Here is a 20930-nt window from a genome sequence, read left to right on the forward strand (position 1 = left end):
TTGACGCTCCAGATAAACTAAGCCCTGCCCAGGATTGACAAGTAGTGGAGCCATGGCCACCAACCGTAAACATGGCTTCCGGAGAGCTGCTTCGTAAGCTTCCAGCCCTTTTGTAGTCTACCCTCACAACGAATAGGGTTGACTTGTGCTACCAGTAAGATTTTATGGAAGGAAGAGAGTATAACTTCCAAAGCCAGGTCATAAAAGGCATTGTAACATCTACCTGGATCACGGACTCTGGGAGAGGCCCGGTGACATGTCATGACACTTCACTCCACCTTATGTAAGTTTGCAGGGTGAGGAACTGAGGCCTCCTGCCAGCAGCCAGTACCAAGTTGCCAGGCACGTGAGTGCACCATCTTGGATCTTCCGGCTCCCATCAGGCTTTCAGAAGACTGTCAACATCTGGACCACATCTGGACCACCTTATGAAAACCCAAGCCAGAACCAAACAGCTAAGCTGCTCCTGAATTTCTGACTCACTGAAACTATGAGATAATGCTGGTGTTATCACAAGCCCCTTAGTTTGGGGATAGCTTTACATAGCAAGAGATCCTACAGGAGCCTTCTGAAGCCAATATCTCACCCACAAGATGACACCAATTATGAGAGTACCACCAATAGTGGTTACTGTGTGCCAGGCTCTGACCTTCTTCCCCATAGGCTGTGAGAACACAGGGTAACAGCTGGCAGAAGTTGAAATCAGAATGCAGAGGTTTTAACTCACACCATTCAACATAGGAATTCCTGGGACAGTGAGACCCTTCTGTACAGTACAGTAGTCACCAGCTACACGTAGCATTGAGCACTGAAGATGAGGCTAGGTGAGCGTGGTGGCATATAATTGTGATCCCAGCAAGTAGGAGTGCTGCGGTGGGAAGCATCTTAGACCCTATCTCAAAGGAAAATTAAACAGGGCTGGGGATGTAGCTCAGTGGTACAGCACTTGCCTAGCTTGTGTGAGGCCCTCTCTGGGTTTGATCCTCAGCACTGCAAAAAAAGGAAATTGAAATTGAGGAACTGATTTTTTTTATATATATATACTGAGGATCGGACCCAGATGTCCTACCCCTGAGCTGTATTCCCAGCTCTTTTTAAATCTTGCAACAGGGTCTTGCTGAGTTGAAGGGGTCCTGGACAATACAACCCTCTAACAGGCAGTGTGGTTATAAGCAGACTCCAGAGCCTGGCTGTCTGGTTCCCATCCCACCTCCATCCCTGGTAAGCTGTGTAGCTTTGAAAAAGTCATTAACCCCTTAGGTGAGTACAATGGGTCTACCAATGACATCTACTCTGTTATGATGCTTAATAAGTTCAGCTGTAAATCAATGAGAACGGGCTCCTGGCACATGGTATGTGCGCTGTTGAATTAGCCATGACTGCTGTCAATTTCTCTTGGTGTCCTCCCCAAACCCAGCCAAGCATTGGGCAACATGGTGTCAAGAGGGAAAAACCACCAGTGTCCAAGGACCTGGAGTTAAGGTTCAGCTCTGCACTGGCAAGCTAAGTGCAGAATATCCCTTTGGTAAAAACGTTCTGACCCACTCACAGGGTTGTCGTGATCATCACCAGGGGTTGTCAATGGTTTCCAGAGCCTGCCAACTACAGTGTCAGCAGAGCCCAAGCAAACGACATGAGTGAAGCAGACAGAGACGGGCACAGGGCAGAGCCCACGTCCAGAAAGAAGGATGTCCTTTCCCAGAAGCACCTGCTGGTTGCCATGCAGGAGGATCATTGTCAACTTATACATTTTTTTCCCAAAGAAAGGAGAAATCTGAAATTTTATGAAAAGAGACTGGTCTATGTTTGTTTTGACCACAGTGCTGCCACAAAACACCGAGGGAGGCAGGCAGGCGAGAGAGGTTGAACTTCATGTCCTGCAGCCTTCCCTCCCCAGGCCCTTTCCAGCCTCCTTAACCTCTCCCTGTCTGCAACTCTCATGCTCCGCTGAGTTCAAGGGGTACAGAGCCCAGAAAGAATGACATCAAAATGACAGAGGCAGGCATTCTAGAAAGTACCAGGTTTTATTATCTTTTTATCAAAAAATCAGTAACAGACGACAGTGGGGGCGGGTGGAGAGTCGGGGCAGGCTGCAGATGTGCTCACTCCAACACAGCAAGAGGAAAAGGACCCTGAGGCTAGAAGAGGCTAGAAGAGGACCCAGCCGGCTGGGACTCTGGGTTGGGGTAGAGATGGGAGCTAACAGCCACAGGGCACAATGAGGGAAGGTGATTCTCCCCACCCCAGCCGGTGGGGTCAGAAGAAACAACCTACCTGGGCTAAGCCACCAGGCCTCTCCTAAGAGGGAGAGCCCCAGATAATAGACCCAGCTGGGGCCTCATTGGCCCTCCTCCCTGTCCCCTTCCCCATCCCAGGGAGATAAGAGTCATCCCAGCCGAGCTGAGCACTAGCTCACCAAGCCAGTACAGTTCTCTAGAGCAGCATGTCGCATCCTACAGGTGGAAGGGTGCTCTCTGCAGGGTCAGTACCATAGCCACGAGCCCCAGGTGGTGACTGGATGCTCAAGATGTGATTAGTGCAACTGACTGATGAGGATGAAGTTCAAACTTTACATGATTTGAATTGACCTAATTTAAACAGCCACATGTGGTTACTCTATTGTGTAGCACAGCCCTAAAGCCTAGAGAAAGCAAACCCTACAACCTGAGCTGGGCCCCAAGCAGAAGGCAGAAAGACTGGAATCATCTGCCCTCCACCATCCCAGCCCGGTCAGAAGGCACCAGGAACAGGGCAAGAGAAAGGCAAAAATCCACTCGCGCAGCCACCCGGCCAACAGGAAACTGGAAATATTACACTATATCCTGAAAAAATATATTTATCTATTTTTCTAGAACCAAGGGCAAATAATAATATATTACAGGAACATAGACACAAATACCACACCATCCCTACATTATATTTTGGGATCTGCTATAAAACTATGTTTCAGCAAAAGTTACTTCTTAGATGAAGCAGCTTCAGAAAGGGCCAAGGTCATGAGCAGGGGAGCAAGAACTTTTTTAAATGGGGGGGGGGGGGGGGGGGGTTAAAGAATAAAAAGGGAAAGAGAGGCCCTGTATGAAGCTATAAATAGTAAAAAAAAAAAAAAAAATTAATAAAAATCACATCTCCGGCTCTTCTCTCATTTTCAAGAAACAAACGAACATAAAACTCATTAAATACAAACTTCGCAGGTGCTGTGAAATGTGAGTGCAGAACATCCTCACATCTCCATGCTTGCCCAGGCAGACACACTCTGCACAAAGGAATGAACTGTTAAAAAAAACAATAATAACAAAAACACCCTAAAGATGATTTACAAATATTCTATAGATTCATTTCAGGGTGTGCTTGCAGCACTTCCCCCACCCTCCCTCGCCAAATAAAAAAGGTCGATTTCCACAAGTCGCTCAAAAGAGCCCAGGATGGCCCTTGGTGTACCACAAACCCTCCCGCTCCATGGCAAGGACCCACGGATGGACGTTCTTGGGGGTGCCGGGGGTGCTAGTTCCTTCTCCCCAGTCCCACAGAGGGATGGGCTGTGAAAGGGGAGGAAGCAGCCAGGTAGACCTCCAGGCGGGACTCCCACAATAAATACCCCTTCACCTCTGGCTCCAGGGGGCCCCCATGAGGCATGTTCAGTAGAGGCTCTAAACTGGTCCTAGATTCTAACCTGGAAATTCTTTAAAATGACCCACCCCCAGGCTTGCCTTCAGAAAGGCCACACTTAACCCCCATTTTTCTTCAGGGGTAACTGAGGCCAAAACCCCAGAAGAGCTAGGCAGCACAGTAGAAGACGATGTCGCTTCTGACCCCGGACAGGGGATCAGCGCTGGAGATATGGACAGGTAGGTGTTGAGGTGCCTCCTCCTACTCTAGTGCCCACCGTTCACAATCCTTTGGCTCCCCTTCCTGCTCAAGTCCAAGCCAGTGCCTGTGGGAGGCTCATGCGTAGAACTCATTGGTGGGGGCTTTTTTGTAGATGGGCTTCTTGCCCAGGTCGTAGCTGCCTTCGTCCTTCTTCTTCATGCGGTAGACCAGCAGCAGGATCAGGAAAACCGCGAACAGGATGCCCACGATGCCACCCACAATCAGCGCTGGAGAGAGCGGGAGAGAGCGGGGAGCCGGGTGAGAGCTGCTCTTGGAACCTCGGGCTACACACCCTCTGCACCCACAGGCATTTCCTGCAGCCAGATGTCACCACTCCTTGTGCCAGGCAAGCTGAACGCCTAATTAAATTCCACCCGCCTGACCCCAATTATGACCAGTTGGGCCACGAGGCATTATAAGTCACTGAACACCTTAGGGTTAAAATGGCAAAGTCACTATGTAAACCTGATTCTAAAGCACAGGCAGACGCCCTAGCAACAGCTGCGTGCTGAGCCAGGATAAGAATAATGGCGAGCTGCGGAAAACCACTTAGACACATCTGCCCTTAGCACAGGGAACTTTAGCTTTTCCTGTGTGTGCACACCCATCTACCTTCCTGAGCCTACACAGGTATACGTGGCATAGACATTCTACATCCATGCAGAACACACTAACGTCCACACTGATGTCACAGATAAATCGCGTACTGTGCTGCATGTTTCCATGTAGAGCCCAGTGGCTCAGGCTGGTTACCACTTCCACCTACTAGCTGTGTGATTCCAGGCAAGTCCCTTAGTCTTGTTCATTGCAGAATGGATTTGTGAGTCGCATATATTTGTCCTAAAGATTAAATAAATTATCTAGTGGCTTAGAACAGTGCCCAGCGCAGAGCATATGCTCAAGGCTCATGAACTGTAAACCTCTGGGATTTATCTCTGTGTCCCCGACACCCTGCATTGGGCCTGCTGAATAAATGGCACTCATAGTTCGGCTCAGCGAGGAGCGCCTGAATGGTGTCAGGCAGAGGTGAGCATCTGTTCTGTCCACCATGCCAGGTGGCTGAATGACTCATTCCTGTTAGGGATAGGAATGGCTCGCAGAAGCCTTTCTGTGGCAGATTGAGTCCACTAATTCAGTCTTACTCAGGCTAAGAAGATTAATTTTCCATCACTGCACACCCTACAGATCTGTGCACAGAATGGGATGGAGCAGCACAAGACCCAAGACCCAAAAAGCAGCACCGAAGGACTTCACGAGGTGCCAGAAAGCACATGGAATATTAGGCAGGGACCCCATTCCCATTTTCATCACCTCCCCTTGGACAACGCCATCGAGACTCCACACAGGGTCAGAGTCCAAGCACAGGCTCAGAAGTTGACTGTGCTCCTAGGTACAAACAACAGGTCCACTGCTTTCTGGCTTTGTGACTTCCTACAAGTCATTTAGACTCGCTTTCAGATTGTTGGAGGGACACCCTGAGGGGCACAGGAATCTAATGGCATATAGCAAACTTAAAGCCCCTGGGTACTGTTTTAAAGCTACTAGAATGGAGGATCCCACCTCAGTCAGCTAAAAATGTTCCCTTTCTCATAAGGATCTCATACTGGTTAATGCTCAAATGGAAGAGTAAACAGATAGCCTGGCTTCAGTTCTTCTCTTGCCATGTGCCCCAAAGCCTGGGCGTGTCTCCCCATGAATAAGAAACAGTGGCTTGGACTAGATCACCGACTTTTCCTTTAGAAACAGAAGCACCTTTAGTTGCTCTAAGTAGTACCTAATCAACAGATCTAAAATCCGTATATGTGCTGGGCTGGCGATACACACTCATAATCCTGGCTGCTCAGGAGGCTGAGGCAGGGGGATCTCAAATTCAAGGCTAGGCTTGCCACCTCAGAGAGACCCTGTCTCAAAATAAAAACATAAACAGGGCTCGGAATATGGCTCCGTGGTGGAGCATCCCGGAATTCAATCTCCAGTACTGCCAAAACATACAAAAATAAAATCTGAAAATTTAAAATCTGTAGCTGGCAGACCTAAAATATGCCAGCCGAGAGTGAAACTCTGTGGTTGAAGAAAGATGGGGGGGCTTAACCTCTAAAATGTTTCCACAAAACAGTCTGAACCATGTAAGACTCAGTGGCCCCTCACCCTGGGACAGAGCTTACCCACACCAGCACAGTTATAGTCAAGAGTTGTCATCAGAAACCAAATGTTTAACCTCTCTTGGCTTCAGTGTCCTATTCTGTCACATGAAGATACCCTGTGCCTCACTTTCTGAAGGGACAATGAAGATTCAGTGATGTGACACTAACATCAGAGGGCCCTTTACAGTTTGCTAGGCAATTTCATTTTTTTATTTTTCACTAACTCATGGAGTCATCATCATACCCAGTTTAGAGATGAGAAAAAGTGGGGGACTTCATCCTGCTCAAAAACCTTCTCAGCAAGGTCACAGGCTGCTAAGCCAGAGGGCAGGGGAAAGGGAGGCCAACCCAGACTTAAAGGAACCACCAGGTTTTCAAGGGAAATTAATGATTAATTCCCAGATGCCAAACCCAGGCTGTGAAAGTGCCTGGAAAAATACCCCAGAGGGGCGTGAGGCAAAGAAGTCACAAGGCCTATTCTTTAGAAGACTTTGATACGAAATTCTTCCCATCCCCCTCCACCAGGCTGCAGAGGTTAAAGCTCTCCACCCCCAAGGCCAGCTAAGGGGCCTAGAGGCATCCCTGCCTGCCGACCCTCTTCCCCTCAAGGCATGTCAGGAAGAGCTTGGGGCCTCACCTGCCAGGACCTCGGTTCTCTCAAAGATGTTGCTGCTCTGGGCAGTGCTGGACATGGACACCTTGTTGGACACATCCTCGTCTCCCTCAAAGGGCGAGATCCTCTTAGGGATGACTTCATTCTCCTCGAGTTCCTTAGATTCGGAGTGGACCCGGCTCCCGGGCCCTGCCCGCTCAGGGATGTGGTTATCTAGAGGCACCTGAAGCGGGGAAAGAAAAACAAAACTGGAGTGAGCATGGAGAGGGACTTAAGCAGGTGGGGACGTTCAGCCAGGTCGAGAATCGGGGCTGGCCCGTATGGTCCTGGAATAGGAACCCATAACTACCTCTCAAAATTAAGCTGCCAAAACGCTTACCTTGGACTTTTCTAGTACATCAGCTCCTAATGGGAAATGAACCTGTCCAAAGGGAGAGGGATGTTCCCACACCCCGCTGATAGGAGGGTGTTCTAGAGCAGCTGTGCTGGAGGCAGTGTGGCAAACCCTAGGAACTGCCTGCCCTTTAAGGCCGCAATTTTGCCTCTGGACTCTATCCTAAAGAGCTTGCCACAGGGTTTTAATTTTAGGATATCAGAAAATTATATGTAGTTTCTCCATCAATAAGGAGAATCAGGTGAACCATGACGCAGCCTGTACAAGTGACAAGAACATTTCATTACGTGTTCAGGACCACCATAGTGACAAATGCAGTAGACAGAACTGTATATGCTACTTGGTATCAGTTGGGAAAAGGCCATAAATGCATAGAAAAGGAGCTGCTGTCACAGTGACTACACCTGCAGGGGGCACAGTTACCCACAGTTGTGCCTGTCCCAAAGTAAGCCCAGGACCCCAGATGAAAAGGCTTCTTGCAGAATGCAGTCAGACCCCTGGGGGCGGCTGCTTTCTGCCCCTCTCAACGGGTGCGGGTGTCTGACGGGTGCAGCGGGAGGAAAGGCATGCAGCACTTACCAAGGGATGGATCACTTCAGGGAAGCTTTCCGGGCCCTCCAAGTCATCTGTAAGGTCAGAATAGCTCTGTGAGCACAGGGTCCACGTCCCCCAAATAAGTGGCCCCTGCAGCCATGGCTGGTGGGAGTCCTAACTTACAACCCCAGCCCCTCAAATCTCCGTGTCCAGAAAGTGAACTTGGTCACCTCAACCTCAGCCTCCTAGTCTGAAAAATGGGACCCCTGAGACCTGCCTCCCTGGCTCTTTCATACCAACTGTGTGTGCTGGTAGCCAGACAGGAGCTTCATTAGCTCCAAACACCCTTGTTCTGTAAAGCATGAATCCAGGGACCAACAACCACACCTAGGAGCTGAGAGAAATGCAGAATTTCAGGGCTGACTGAATCAATCTGCATTTGAACAAGATCCCCAGGGAATTAAGGTTTAAGAAAGAAGACTCTAACTGTAATATTAAATACCATATATTGCATCATTAAAGCATGTACTGAGAAGATGGGTATTTCACTACAGAAACCTTCTACTATGTATATGTATCCTATGACATCATGTTGTATATCTTAAATACACACAGTAAAATTTATCTTTAAACACACACACAAACACACAAAGTTACTTGGGTGCTTGGTCCATGCCAAGAGTTCTGAATACAGTCCCACAACACTGATGTATAGTCATTATTATTCCCATATTACAGAATAGGAAACCGAGGCTCAGAGGTGACATAGAGTTAAGGTTTGAAGTCAGGACTATGTGACTTCGAAACTCAAACTTGGAATACTGACATGACCCTGAACACAGGAGGGATGATTCTCAGCAGCTGGCGGCCCTAGAGGTCAGCGCCAGGGCGTGAAAGACCACAAAGGGCATTGCCCCTGGTTTGGTCCCAGGAAGCCTCTGCCCTCACATGCCCCTCCCACCCCCACCTCCAGTTCTCAGCTAGTACTTTCCTTTCCGAAGAAGAAAACTACATGGGGCCCCCGACTCCCACCACCACACTGCCCTACCCCATGCCAAAGGGAGGAGCCTATGGGAACAGGTTCAGGCTGGTGCCCGTAAACCCAAAGCTACAGTGAATTCAGAGCAGCACACAGCTCGCCCCAGAAAGTCTCGCCATAGAAAAGGCTAATACAGTTACTTTTGTTTCTCCTTCTGAGGAGAAGAGGGGTAGTGTAGGAAATCCCTACAAAGAACCCACGCTCCAAGTTCGTACTCCTCACTGGCTGGGCTACCACCTCCTCCAGCCCTGTGACCCAGGCTTGCCCGGCATGTCCTCCATACCCAGATCTCCAGAGCCCGACAGCTCAAAGTCATCAGATTCCTGCCCGGGGCCCCCGACGTCCTCATCATCAGGTAGGTCTCCGGAGAAGTACTGGCTTTCCAGGAGGTCCTGGGGGTTGATGACCTCGGTTTCTCGGATCTAGGATGAAGAAAGGAGAAGCCTCAGCCAGTGGCCCCTGGTGCTCTATGACAGCTGAGCCCCAAGAACTAGTGAAGGGGACAGGCCCAGGAGCGCACGCCTGTAATTCCAACCACCTGGGAGGAGGATCACATGTTTGAAGCCAGCCTCAGCCACTTAGCAAGACCCTGTCTCAAAATTTAAAAAATAAAGGGCTGGGAGTGTATCCAGTGGCAAAGTGTCCCTGGTTTCAATACCCAGTACTAGGAGAAAAAAAAAGTGCCAGCAGGGGATGGAGCCAGGGTCTGGAGACCCAGGTCCTGGATCCTGCCCCGCTCCCAACTTACTGTGTGACCTTGGGCAAGTCTCTTTCCCATTCATTGTTAATTAAAAAAAATACTAGTGGTAATAATGAAATTATTAGTATTATTAGGTATCCTTTACTGAGCACTTGAAATGTGCCAGCCCCGTTTTTAATAATTCTGGTGGCATGTTGTTAACTTATTTTACAACCAAGGAGACTGGGCATTAGAGATTTCATAAATTATTTTCTTTTGGTGACAAAACTTGCAGACAGAGGAGAAATGATGGGGCTGCTTGATTTGGGAGCCCGCGGGGTCCTGGGTGCACCAGCAGCCCTGGGGACACCATGCTGCAGGGTCCTGTGAGGCAGTAGCAGCTGACTGACACATGGCAGCGAGTGGACTCCTGGCTCTGGTCTTGCCCAGTCGGGGACACCTTTCCCAGCTGAGTCAAGCTGGGCTGGGACAGGCTCACTCACACCTCACTCACTCGGAGTGTTGCTCAGTCCTGGTGACTCAGGCGCTCACTCCCAAAATCAGCCTTGACTTCCAAACATCTCCCACAAGCAGTTCTGCTGCCAGCACTGTGCAGCGCACAGAGAGGCACAGTCCCCACCCCACAGACCACCACTCCAGCATCCTTAAGTGTCACTCACCCCATGGAGACCCCCTCCCACCCCCGACACAGCAGAGTCTGAGGGCCGCCCCTACCAAGCAGCTTTCCAAAGGGAAGTGCCCAAGGTCCAGGGAGGCAAAGACCTCTTAACTGCAGGAGGCAGGGCAGGGGGTCTGCTCAGAACCACGGAATATAAACTAGACACCCAGGAAGTCCTGTTCCCTTTTCACAGAATTTGAGAGAATCTGAAACCAGAATAGGGCAGTGACTCGGCTAAGGTGGCACAGTGTTAGCAACACTGATCAGAGTGGAAAGATGGCAGGTCCCTGTTGCTGACTGCCCAGGCTGTGCAGGGCCCTGCTGAGACTGCCAGGGGCACAGCGGAGACTCTGAGAAGAAACAGCCTCCAGTTTGGTTCATAAAACAAGCTACCGAGCAGCAGGAGAGGTCTAGAAAAGCCCCTTGGGAGACCAGCCTCCTCCTCCACCCTCCCAGCTGGCTTCCGGGGAGAGGCGGGTGAAATCTGTGCTCTCCTCCACCCCGGAGGGGGCAGGATGCTGGATTCCCGGAAGGGAGCCGGGTCAGGCTGGGAGCAAGGCAGGGACAGGCGTCCTTCTCTCCTGGCTGGGGGAGGCTCCGTGGAGATTGGCACAGGTGGGGGTGGGAGTCAGAAGGGGTTAAGCCCTGGTTAGGGATGACTTCATGACTCCGGAATCAGGAGCTGTTGAGCTGCTGGCGCTGGAATTCCAGCCCCCGCACTACACAGCCTGTGCCTGTGGTTTTGGTTTGGCAGCACAGGGGAAGGCTCCTTCAGGGTTGCGTAAGCGCCTACACCTAGGGTGGGGTTCCTGTGCTCCTACCCCCATCTCCTGCTGTTGCAAATGTCCTGGGGCTCAGAATCTGAACAGCAGGGCCTCCGGGTTTACTAAGAGCCAGGTTTTATAATGAAGCACAGGACAGGATGTTGCAGAGGTGGAAATGAGGACTCTGAAAGATAGTCACTTGTCTAAGGCCACACAGGCAGAAAGTGACCATGCTGAACCAGAACCCAGGCATGAGTCTCCCGGGCTTTGAACCACATACACAGGAACACATGTGTTCACACGCGAGCCCCGGTAAGCAGGTGTGTCACATCCAGCTGAGACAAAGATGCTTTGGCTCCTTGTTGACCTGGCCTGAAAACCAGCCTGGCTGAGGGGTGTCGGAGTTCAAAGTCTGCAAGACAGAGGTGAGGTCCCAACCACGGGGCTGGGGATTCCAGCAGCGTCAACAGTCTAGAAACCTGGCCTACTCCCTGGTTCCTGGTCACTGTGGAATGCTGTTTACGCATTTGGCCTTTCCTTTAGTACGTGAAAGTGCTATAAAATGTTTCAAAACCAGTCATGGGATCAGCAGGCTGATTGGCTGTTAGGAACTCCTCCATCCTACATTGAGGATGAGGAGAGACAGGTGTGACAATCCAGCAGCCATGGCAGTGCCACACTGAGGATGAATCCAAGCTTTATTCCCAGTTTCACCCTCCTTGTGGGCATCTGGTCATTCCCTAACCCTTCATTTCAATACCAGGTTCCCAGAAGATGGGGTTAGTTCAAGATCACCAGGGACCAGTGGCATGGCCAGGCCCAGACCCTGGTTCCAGAGCTCTGACGGGACAGATTCTTCATCAGCTGCATTGGAGGAGGCTAGGAGGCTTCCCTCTTCTATCAAGAAGAGCACAGGAGGTGGTATGCCCGAGGGCATGAGGAATTCAGTCCTCCTTGAGCTCTGGAAGCCCCTCTCCGGCCCCTCCTCTGCCCATGACCTCTGACAAGAGGGACACTCCCAAGTGAGCAGGAGTCATTTAGGACAAGCTCCATGGGATTGCGGGCAGTTGTCCCTCTTTTCTGTGGCAGCAGGGAAGGCACCAACAGCCCCCCACTTCAGACAGGGCCTATACAGTCTGGGGTGGTTTTGAAGAGCCAGGCCACCCAGCAGCCAGGCCTAGCCCTGACCAGAGGGGGACCCCGCCCTGCTCCTGGCTAAGGATGGTCTGTTCTCCTCGGCTCGCCCCACCCCTTCCCAGGCACGAGTGTTCCCGTGTGTGCACACGCACAGGCACCCTCTGTGGGCCCAGGCCTCTCTGCATCTTTGTCTTTTTCACAGATGCACAATAGAAATCACCAGCTTGTGAAGGCTGGGCTGAGACCCTGCTGACCCTGTAGCTGCTGGTCACCTGAATTGGTACCTGGGGGTACCTGTGTTTTTTCCCAGGCCTTCCAGGAAAAAGAAGATAGGGAAGGCAGTTATGCTTTCATTTTATAGCAACTAGCGCCTGCCAACAGAAAGTACCTGAGGCCACAGAGTCCAATGGTCTCATTTTATAACCTCTCAGATTAGGACAAGAGACTTCTCCAAGGTCACATAAGCAGCTGGCAGCAGAGCTAGACTTGGAAACTAGATCTCCTAGCTCCCAGGCTGGAACTGTCTTCGCTCCCTCTCAAGAGTCCTAGCTGCCCCTGAGGGTTCTCAGCAAATCCATTGTCACTTGTTATACTCCCCATATAGTTTTCAGGCTATAGCATAAAACTAGGAAAAGGTCACCAACCCTATTTGGAAAAGGTCACCAAACTTATTCCAAAGTTCTATAGCTTCTGTCACCCTAGGAAAAGCAATGGAGTGTCCGCTACATGCCAGACACCCTGCTTGGCTCTCTCTATACCTGAGCTCACTGAATTGGTCCAACAGGCTTCTGAGGGGCTCTGCCTGGGGCTTGGCGGGGCTGTTTACCCACAGCTAAAAAGCAGCACAGCTGGGAATCGGACCTCAAGACCATGTCCTGACCACAGCCAGGCTGGTCACTGCCACACGCCCTTCACCTCTCCACCCTGACCTGATCGCCGGGCACACTGCCCCATCAGGGCTCCAGCGCGCCCCTTCCTCTGGCCAGGAGTAAACAAAGGTGAAAGTGATATTGCTTGAACAAAGGAACAGAAACTTGGCTGGTGCACCAGGGAGTTCAAGGTCTGGGCTTGGTTAACTGTGATCTAATGAGAGCCTCCCCCACTTGCCTCCTCGGCAGGGAAGGCGGGGTCAGGGCCACACTTGATCCTTCCTTCAGGAGGCAAGACCAGAAGAGCAGTAACTGAGCACCGCAAACGCAGGATGGGTAAGGTGGGTGAGGTGGGTGAGTGCCCTTGGACGCCAACTGCTGGACCCACCAGAGTGATTCTGGCAGGAGATCCCAGGGTGCACAGCAGACACCTCCTCCCCGATTCCATTCCAAAAGATCAGACATTTCCCAGAACGTGCAAGATCTGTAGCAAATCACAGTCCTGCCTGAGAGTTTATGTGGGCTTTTAAATCCTCAGTTTCCTCATTTGTAACCAGTCTCATTAACACCTTGCCAGTGATAAGGATTAAGGGAAATGCATTACTGTGTACAAGCAACCCAGCTCAGGCCTGGTACACAGCAGGTGCTCAATGAGTGGTGACTATTATTAACCCCCACCTGTCTTCCTTTTGGCTAAGGGGGAGTATTAATACTCAAAGGGTCAGGGACCTGAGAAGACCTGTGGAAGCAGTTCCTGTGCTGTAAAGAAGCTGGCCAGTGGATGGAGCGATACTTTTGCAAACTACCAAGGGACATAACCACAGTGGGTTATTATTTTGCTTCTGAGACCAGATTCCTTCAGACTATGCAGAGTAAAAGAAATGGGGAGAGACCCAACCAAGCCACTCAGCTGTGGGCACCTGTCCTAAGCAAATGGAGAGAGGAAATCACACAATCTGCAGTCTGGTGCTCTGGTACCTGAAGGGTTAAGCCAGGTCTGGGTGGGGGTGGAGAAAGGGTTCAAATGTCAGCTCTGCCCACTCAAGGCCAGGTTACTGGGAACACAATCACTCTGAAGAGAGCCAGGCCTGGCACTGCCAGCAGCCAGCTTTTCACCAAGCTCAGGGCAGCCCATTCCCAAGCAAGGACTCCAGGATCCTGGGATGCCAGCTGGGAGTGGGGGAGGTGACACTGGAGCTTCTGGACAACCTCCTACCAGGAGCCAGTCCAGCACCCTGGTCACTGACTCCCTAGGTGGTCTCGGGTGATTCCCTCTCTGGGCCTCGGTTTCCCCACCTATAAAAGACGGGTCTCACAGAAACAAGCCTCCCTCTGTCCTGAGGCCTGGTAACCAAACTGGGCATTGCTCCGATTACCAGTGGAGACAGCTGGGAGGGGCTGGCTCCCCGAGGGCCTCAGAGACAGAGGTGCATTGAAGCTGGACTTGTAATCTAGGCAGCCGATCCGAAATCCCTGCTGGATCTGCAGCCGAGGAGGCTCTCCGGGCGCACACAAGCCTCTTGTGTTCTGAGAGCAAGTTGAGAGCCTCCTCTGCAGCCTTGTCGCAGCAGATTAGATGGACCAGGGAGCTGGCTTCCTGCCCCTTTCCCACCTCCCCCGCCACCCAGGGAAGCCTGCTCCAGACCAGCTCAGTCTGTTCCATAATCATCTCCCAGCAGCTGGGCTTCCCCGAGGCAAGGAGCGACCCCACTTGGGTGCCCAGCCCAGCCATTTGCAGCCAGTCCCTGCAGGCCTGGCTGCCACCACCCAGCTTCACCCAGTCACTGTTTCCACACACGCCAGCCCCTCCTACCCGCCTTTCCATTACCCCAGGTGTCACCTGACAGCTCTCCTCTGCCAGAGAAAACTGGGGCAGCTGAGTTCCCTGGCATGAAAGACCAGGGAGGGGCAGGGGCAGCATGAAAAGGACGGCACTGAGTGAGACAGTCTGGCCCAGGTCAGGGGTGAGAAACAGGGGTGCCAGAGGTGGGCCGAAAGTGGGAGGCGGGGAGACTATAGGAAGTTGAAGCTGGAACAAACTGGTAAGATTAATCTTTTGGGGAGTCCCGAGCCCTCTGAGAATGATAAAAGGTGAACCCTGAGAACTGGAACAAGCCATTTACATTTTTATTGTGTGCACAGACACCACCTACTCAAGGCCAACCTCTGGACGGCTTAGGAACCCTTGTCTAGCCACTAATAATAAAATCAACTGAAGCCAGCACTTTACAAGTTTGCCAAACACCAATTATGACCCTTGAGTGACACAGGTGTTTTATAGAGGACACTAGGGCTCTCATATCAACAAAGTGATTTATTAACCAACTCTGTGTCCCTGGGTGAGTGGCAGAGGTGGGACGGAGACAGGTTTTCTGGCTATAAAACATACCCACTTTTCCAGTCACCCAGCTTCTAGCAGACAAAGCTAGAGAGGCCTCCAGGGCCAGGAATATGTCCAAAGGTCACCAGTGAGTTAATGACAAACCAGCTCAAGAAGCCAGGCTTCTTATTCTCTTGGAGTTAAATCAGAACCCAAGTTGACATATGTCCTCCCCTCTCCTAGGAAAGTCGGGCTAACTGCCTTTTCAGAACACTGTCTGTTTCTGTCCATCATCGCCCTGTCCCTCCAAAACCCACAGTGCTACCTGCAGTCACTCAGTCACCCTAACATTAGAACTTGCTGGACACCATAGTGCAATATGGGAGGCTGGGAAAGGAGGATCAAAAGTTTGAGAACAGCCTTAGCAACTTAGTGAGGTCCTAAGCATCTTAGGGAGACCCTGTCTCAAAAAATAAAAGGTTTGGGAAGGTGGCTTAGTGGTAAAGCCCCCCTGGGTTCAATTCCCAGTACCCCCCCCCCAAAAAAAAAGACTAGAACTCCGCCCCTCCTACACAGGAGAGTGACCTGAGTCCTGGGCAGTGTCCTGAGTGGTTCAGTACCCTTATCCAACACCCTGCCCCTCTCCCTGCAGGCTTCGAAGTTGCCCACCAGAGGACCTCCTGCAGGACAGGTGGGGCTGCTGGGAACTGGTTCTTGTTTAAATATAAACCATCCGGATAATTAGCAAACAGCCCACTTCTAAGATAAACAAATAGGAGATTTTGACTCCATCAGCCCCACCCAGGACTCCTCCCTTTCCACCCACCAGCTGTGGGGTTAGATGTGGGGGAGGGGAGAAAGCTTTCTAGGGGCCCTGACAGGGAAGGGACAGTCACCAAGGAATGCCTCAGCCTCCTCTCCGCTAAGCGCTCTATTATTCAGTGTGCTCTTATTTCCAGCCATCTAAAGCCTCTCCAAAAAGCACTGTGATTTTTTGGGGGGACCGCGGGGTACTGGGAATGAGCCTGGGGCACTCTACCACTGAGCTACATCTGCAGCCCCTTTTCCTCTTGCTTTGCTGAGGCTGGAACCCACCTGGAGCGTGCTAGGCAAGCTCCCACTGAGCTACACTCCAGCTGCCGCATGGCCCTCCTTAACAGACTGGGAAGCTGGGCTCAGAGAGGCTGAACGGCATGCCCAAAGTCACCAGTAAGAGGTGGACTTAACACATCTGGAGTTAGATCTGCCTCACACCAAACCAATGTCTCCCAAATGGCCCCAGCAGCAAGGAGGAGGCCTCAGAAATGTCAAAGAATCCTAGGTCAAGTCACATCTGCCCTGGGTCAGCTTTGTTCTGAGCTCACACCACTCAGTTTTGCTGAAAGGGGGGAAATGTGCCCCAAACTTTGCAGAGGTCTAAAGACCCATTTTGAGGACCAGATGAACTCTGTCCAGTGTCAAAGTCCACATGCAGGCCAGTACAAGTACTTTCTGTATGTCCCCTTAAGGCTCTGGACACTAAGATGCTGACTCCAGAGGACAAGGTAAAAGTCTTCATATGGATTCCAACACCCCCACCACAGAGCCATCCTCTTAGCCAAGAAGTTGAAAGGAAATGCGGACTCAGACAGGTGACAGTAGCCTGCAGTGACTCACAGAGCCCCATCCCCCAATTTTAAGTGTTCGTTGGAAATCACACCCACCTACCAGCCCAGGAGGCCGCAGGACAACTAGAAGCCAATTCCTCTCAACAGGGAGCTGGGGCTGGAGCCCAGCCTGGCTTCTCTAGCTCCTCATTCAAGCTGGCTCAGCACTCCAAGTCCTTGGAAAAGCTCTCCGTTTCCAGGAGCTGGGGATGGCAGGAGCTGAATGTCCATCCCCACTTCTCTTGAGTCAGGCTCTCGTTTGGACTCTTAACTAAGGGGGACAAGAAAGCTCCCCTCTCCTCATCAATGGGCTTGGGTGGGGGCAGGAAGGACCCTTGGAAGGCAAAGGGCCCAACCTCCTCATTTTAGGGTTGGGGACACAGAGACCCAGACACAGGGTGTATTTGCTTAAGGATACCCAGCAATACAGAAGTAGGACCCAATGTATCTACCATCAAACCCAGCAAAATCTCCTGATCTGGAATGTTCTGAGGATGATCAAACCAGACACCTTGCATTATCAGTCAGACCTGGTTTTGACCTTGGTAAGCCACTACATTCCTCTGAGCATTAGTTCCCTATAAAAAAATGGAGACAAAAATACCTATTTCACAGTATTACTGGGAGATATTCATACTGGTGATATATAACCTCAATGCACCTTTTACAATGAAGTTCCATGCATGAATTTATTCATTCAGACAAACATTTCCTGAGAACTAACTCTGCAACAGGCATTTCACCAAAACAAATGGAGCAAAGTTCCTGCCCTGGGGTTGTGTGTGGGTGGGTGGGTGGGTGGGTGGTAGGGCTTCCCCCATTCCAGAATTTGGTACAGCATATTAAGTCCCTAGAGGGAATGCTTTGGATGTCTTTGTGGGTCCCACAACCCCTTTTGAATAGTTGGTACTTAATTGTTAATGAAATATCAGTGCTGGAAAGGGCTCTTGAAGTTATCCAGCTTAAACTCCTCATTTTACAGATTGGGGTTATCAGTGCAAAGAGGGCAAGAGACCTCTCTCCAATCTCATGAAGCCCTCCATGGCATGGACAGAATATTTCCCCAGGTGTTTGGTAACTCTGTGGGCTCCCACGAAGTCCCAAGAGTTCTCACTGCATACTCAAGGGTCCTAGAACCCACTGGCCTTCCGCTCCACCCTCACTTCTGTGCAATCAAGGAAAGAATTCTTAAGCAGACCAGAAATGTCTTTAAGTTGAAGTACACCTGGTGGATGGGGAACACTTCCCCAGAACTGCCTGGGCCTGGTGCCAAGTCATGGACTGTGCCCCTGGGCAGCAACACCTTTGTCCCCCTCCCACCCCTCCCCACTCCCAAAACAAGGCTGCCTTTAATTGGCCAAGGAGTGGCAGGAAGGTAGATGAGGGGAACGCTCCCAGCTGGACAGGAAGAACTGGTTTAGGATGGCAAACCCCGCCAGACAGAGGAGAGGGCAGCTGGGTGCTTGCCCTGGGGTTCCTTCCCAAAACCTGTGGCACCAAGTTGGGGGAATGCAATCCTAGGGGAAGGCCCCGCTTTGGAGCAAACCTAAAATTGGAAAAAGACTACTAGTCAAACAGGGATTTTGATGGCCTGAATGCTCTCAGCTACCCAAGGTGGTGACATTTTACCTCCCTCTCAGTTCCCTTATCTGGAAAGGTGGGTATAATATAATATAATTGCCACACGCTAGGCTTTCTTTTCTTTTCTTTTTTTTTTTTTTTAGCTGGGGGGTACCAGGGATTGAACTCAGGGGCGCTGGACCACTGAGCCACATCCCCAGCCCTATTTTGTATTTTATTTAGAGACAGGGTCTCACTGAGTTGCTTAGCAAGTCATTTTTTCTGAGGCTGGTTTTGAACTTTCAATCCTCCTTCCTCAGATAAAATGCACCAGATGTGACACATGGAAAGTACTCAACAAATCATAACTGCCATTAGCAAACTCCTTCTCCCTGGGCCTCATTTTTCTCCACCTGCAAGAAAGGCAGACTGGATCATCTCTATGTCTAAGTCAACTGTCACTTGGTCTATGTCTAAACTAACTATCATTTGGCCACAACCTGAGAGAAGGGGAGTCAAAACGGGAAGACCCGTGCCCCAACTAGAGGCAAGAGGTCTGACATTAGCCAGGAAGGGGAGAGCAAAGTTCAAGTTGAGAGACCGATACCTCTCTGAGGAAGCAGCTGCCCAAGCTGATGGCTCTGTCACCCTGGGTCACCCCACACAGGACAGACACAACCCCTCCCCCAAACCACATCCTTCTGACTGCCCCCAGGACACAGTTGTCTGCTCCTCCGGCTGAGCACCTGCAGGCTCAGCAGACCCAGAGCTGAGACTGACATGTGACTTCTCACGTGGTGACCTCAGCCACCTCTGGGTCCTTTCCTTTTTCCCACAAGGCCCAGTCAGTGTTCCTTCAGATGCCTTCCTAACTGCTTGATCCCAACCCCCTTGGGCCCCACTAGTTAGCTAGCGCTGCACTGGGGCAGAAGGCTGGTTCCAGTGTTGGCTCCACTAATCTCCCTACAAAACTGCCCTTGCTTTGGGAAACTAAGCACCCCACTCTGGGCTTCTGTGTCCTTGCACTGTGGAATTCCTTGAGGCTTTCTAGTCCCCAAATTTCAACAGATTCTAGATCAGTCTTGAGTAATCCAAGGATGGGACCAGCAAGAGTCACTCAGAATAAGATAAAAGCAGGAACTTGGAAGCCTGGCTGCCTAATTTGAATCTGACTCAACCTCTTATTAGCTGTGTGGCCTTGGGCAAGTTACTTAACCTCTCTAGCCTCAGGACCAGTTTAAGAACAGTAAACAATAGGGTTGTTGTTGAAATCAAGTTAGTTGATAGAGCCATTAGAAAGCTATTAGAACAGGACCAGACACACCAAAAACTCTAAATGTTTGCAATCACCAGTGCGAACCTGGAATTGTACTGGGGGACAGAGAAGAGGGGTATTGCTCAGGGTCTCAATCATTCCTCAACTAGAGGCTGCTAGATAGAGTCAACTTTCCCGGGAGTAGAGAGGAAAAGGAGACCCAGGGCTTTCAAAGGAATTAATTAATGATTAAACCCCAGGAACTTATTCCCCCCTAACACTAGGGCTAAAGGGCACAGAGTTCAAGCTCCTGGAAGCAGATCATCCCTCCTGAAATTCCTATGCCTCCAGCTTCCCAGAGGAGACTGCCTCCCTCCTCCCCAGCTGGCTGCTGCCATGCAGCTTCTGGTGGCCCAGGGCTGTGTAAGCTATGCTGGGGACCAGCAGAAGGGGAAAGAGGAAGGTTTCTCTAGGCTTCAGGAGGTCTTCCCCACTCCAGTCCCCTTAAACCGCACTGGAGGTGGGTGCCTCCGTTTCCCCCATGCAGTTCAACAGAAATGAATACTTGCAGAAAACCGAGGCTCAGCTCCTAACTACGTGCCGAGCCTAAACCGCCCCTCCTGTCTGCCCTTGAAAGATCACAGGTCCCAACTTTCTAGGAACCCTAAAGAAGCAGCAGTCACCTCTCGCCCCACGTCCCCATGCCGTTTGTGCAGGTGGGAAAAGTGAGACTAGAAGGACAGGCCTGCTAAGTCAATGGCAGGGCGGGGGCCAGAACTGAGGTCTGGGCTCAGCGGTCCACTCCCGGGTAATCCGGCAGAACCGCACCACCACCTTAAACCCCTCCTGTTTCCCAGCACACGCTGCCCCTCGTCCCCAGGCCATCTCCGATTCTCCAAGCTGTCCCCTCTGGGAGCCCAGGAGAGGGATTCGGCGCTCAAAGCCTGCGCCAGGATCACAGCGAAGGGGCGAGGGTGTGGGAGGGTGTGACACCGGCTTAGTCACGTCTGAGCCGGAGCCCGCGGTAGCGCCCAAGCCAGGCGAGGCGGGAAGAGCGACAGGCTGCGGGCGCGCGGAGGGGCCACCCGGAGCGAAGTTTCCCACAAGTTTCTCCGGCCTTGGAATCGGGTCGGGAGCGGCGCAGCCCCCGAGCGCCGGCACCCGGACCCCAGACTCTCAGTAACAAAGGAGGCACCGGCCCGCCCCGGGGACCTCCAAGCACCTACCGACTCTGCGGTGGCTGCGGAGACGCCCACGCAGAAGAGCAGCCCCAGAGCGAGCAGGCGCTCGGGCGACATGGTTCCGCGGAGCCGAGAGGCTGCGGCGAGTGGCCGCGGCAGGCGCGGGCCCATCTTATAGGCGGCGGCCCCGCCCCGGCCCGCCCCCGCTGCCCGTCCCGGCTCCCGCTGCCCGCCCGGAATTCCCCC

The 20930-nt window shown here is 51.6% G+C and overlaps 1 protein-coding gene across 1 annotated transcript; it reads right to left on the reverse strand.

Moving 5' to 3' along the window:
• Positions 1 to 2005: 2005 nt before the first annotated feature.
• SDC4 (syndecan 4) lies at positions 2006 to 20885 on the reverse strand. Its single transcript, XM_079126992.1, has 5 exons — positions 20730 to 20885; positions 8878 to 9016; positions 7601 to 7647; positions 6652 to 6850; positions 2006 to 4097 (listed from the first exon to the last, which is right to left on the reverse strand). Exons 1-5 carry the CDS (start codon positions 20853 to 20855, stop codon positions 3946 to 3948), a joined length of 663 nt encoding a protein of 220 aa, XP_078983118.1. The 5' UTR covers positions 20856 to 20885; the 3' UTR covers positions 2006 to 3945.
• Between the last annotated feature and the right edge of the window lie 45 nt (positions 20886 to 20930).

This window comes from Sciurus vulgaris (genome assembly GCF_902686455.1).
Source record: "Sciurus vulgaris genome assembly, chromosome: 2".
Taxonomy (NCBI): domain Eukaryota; kingdom Metazoa; phylum Chordata; class Mammalia; order Rodentia; family Sciuridae; genus Sciurus; species Sciurus vulgaris.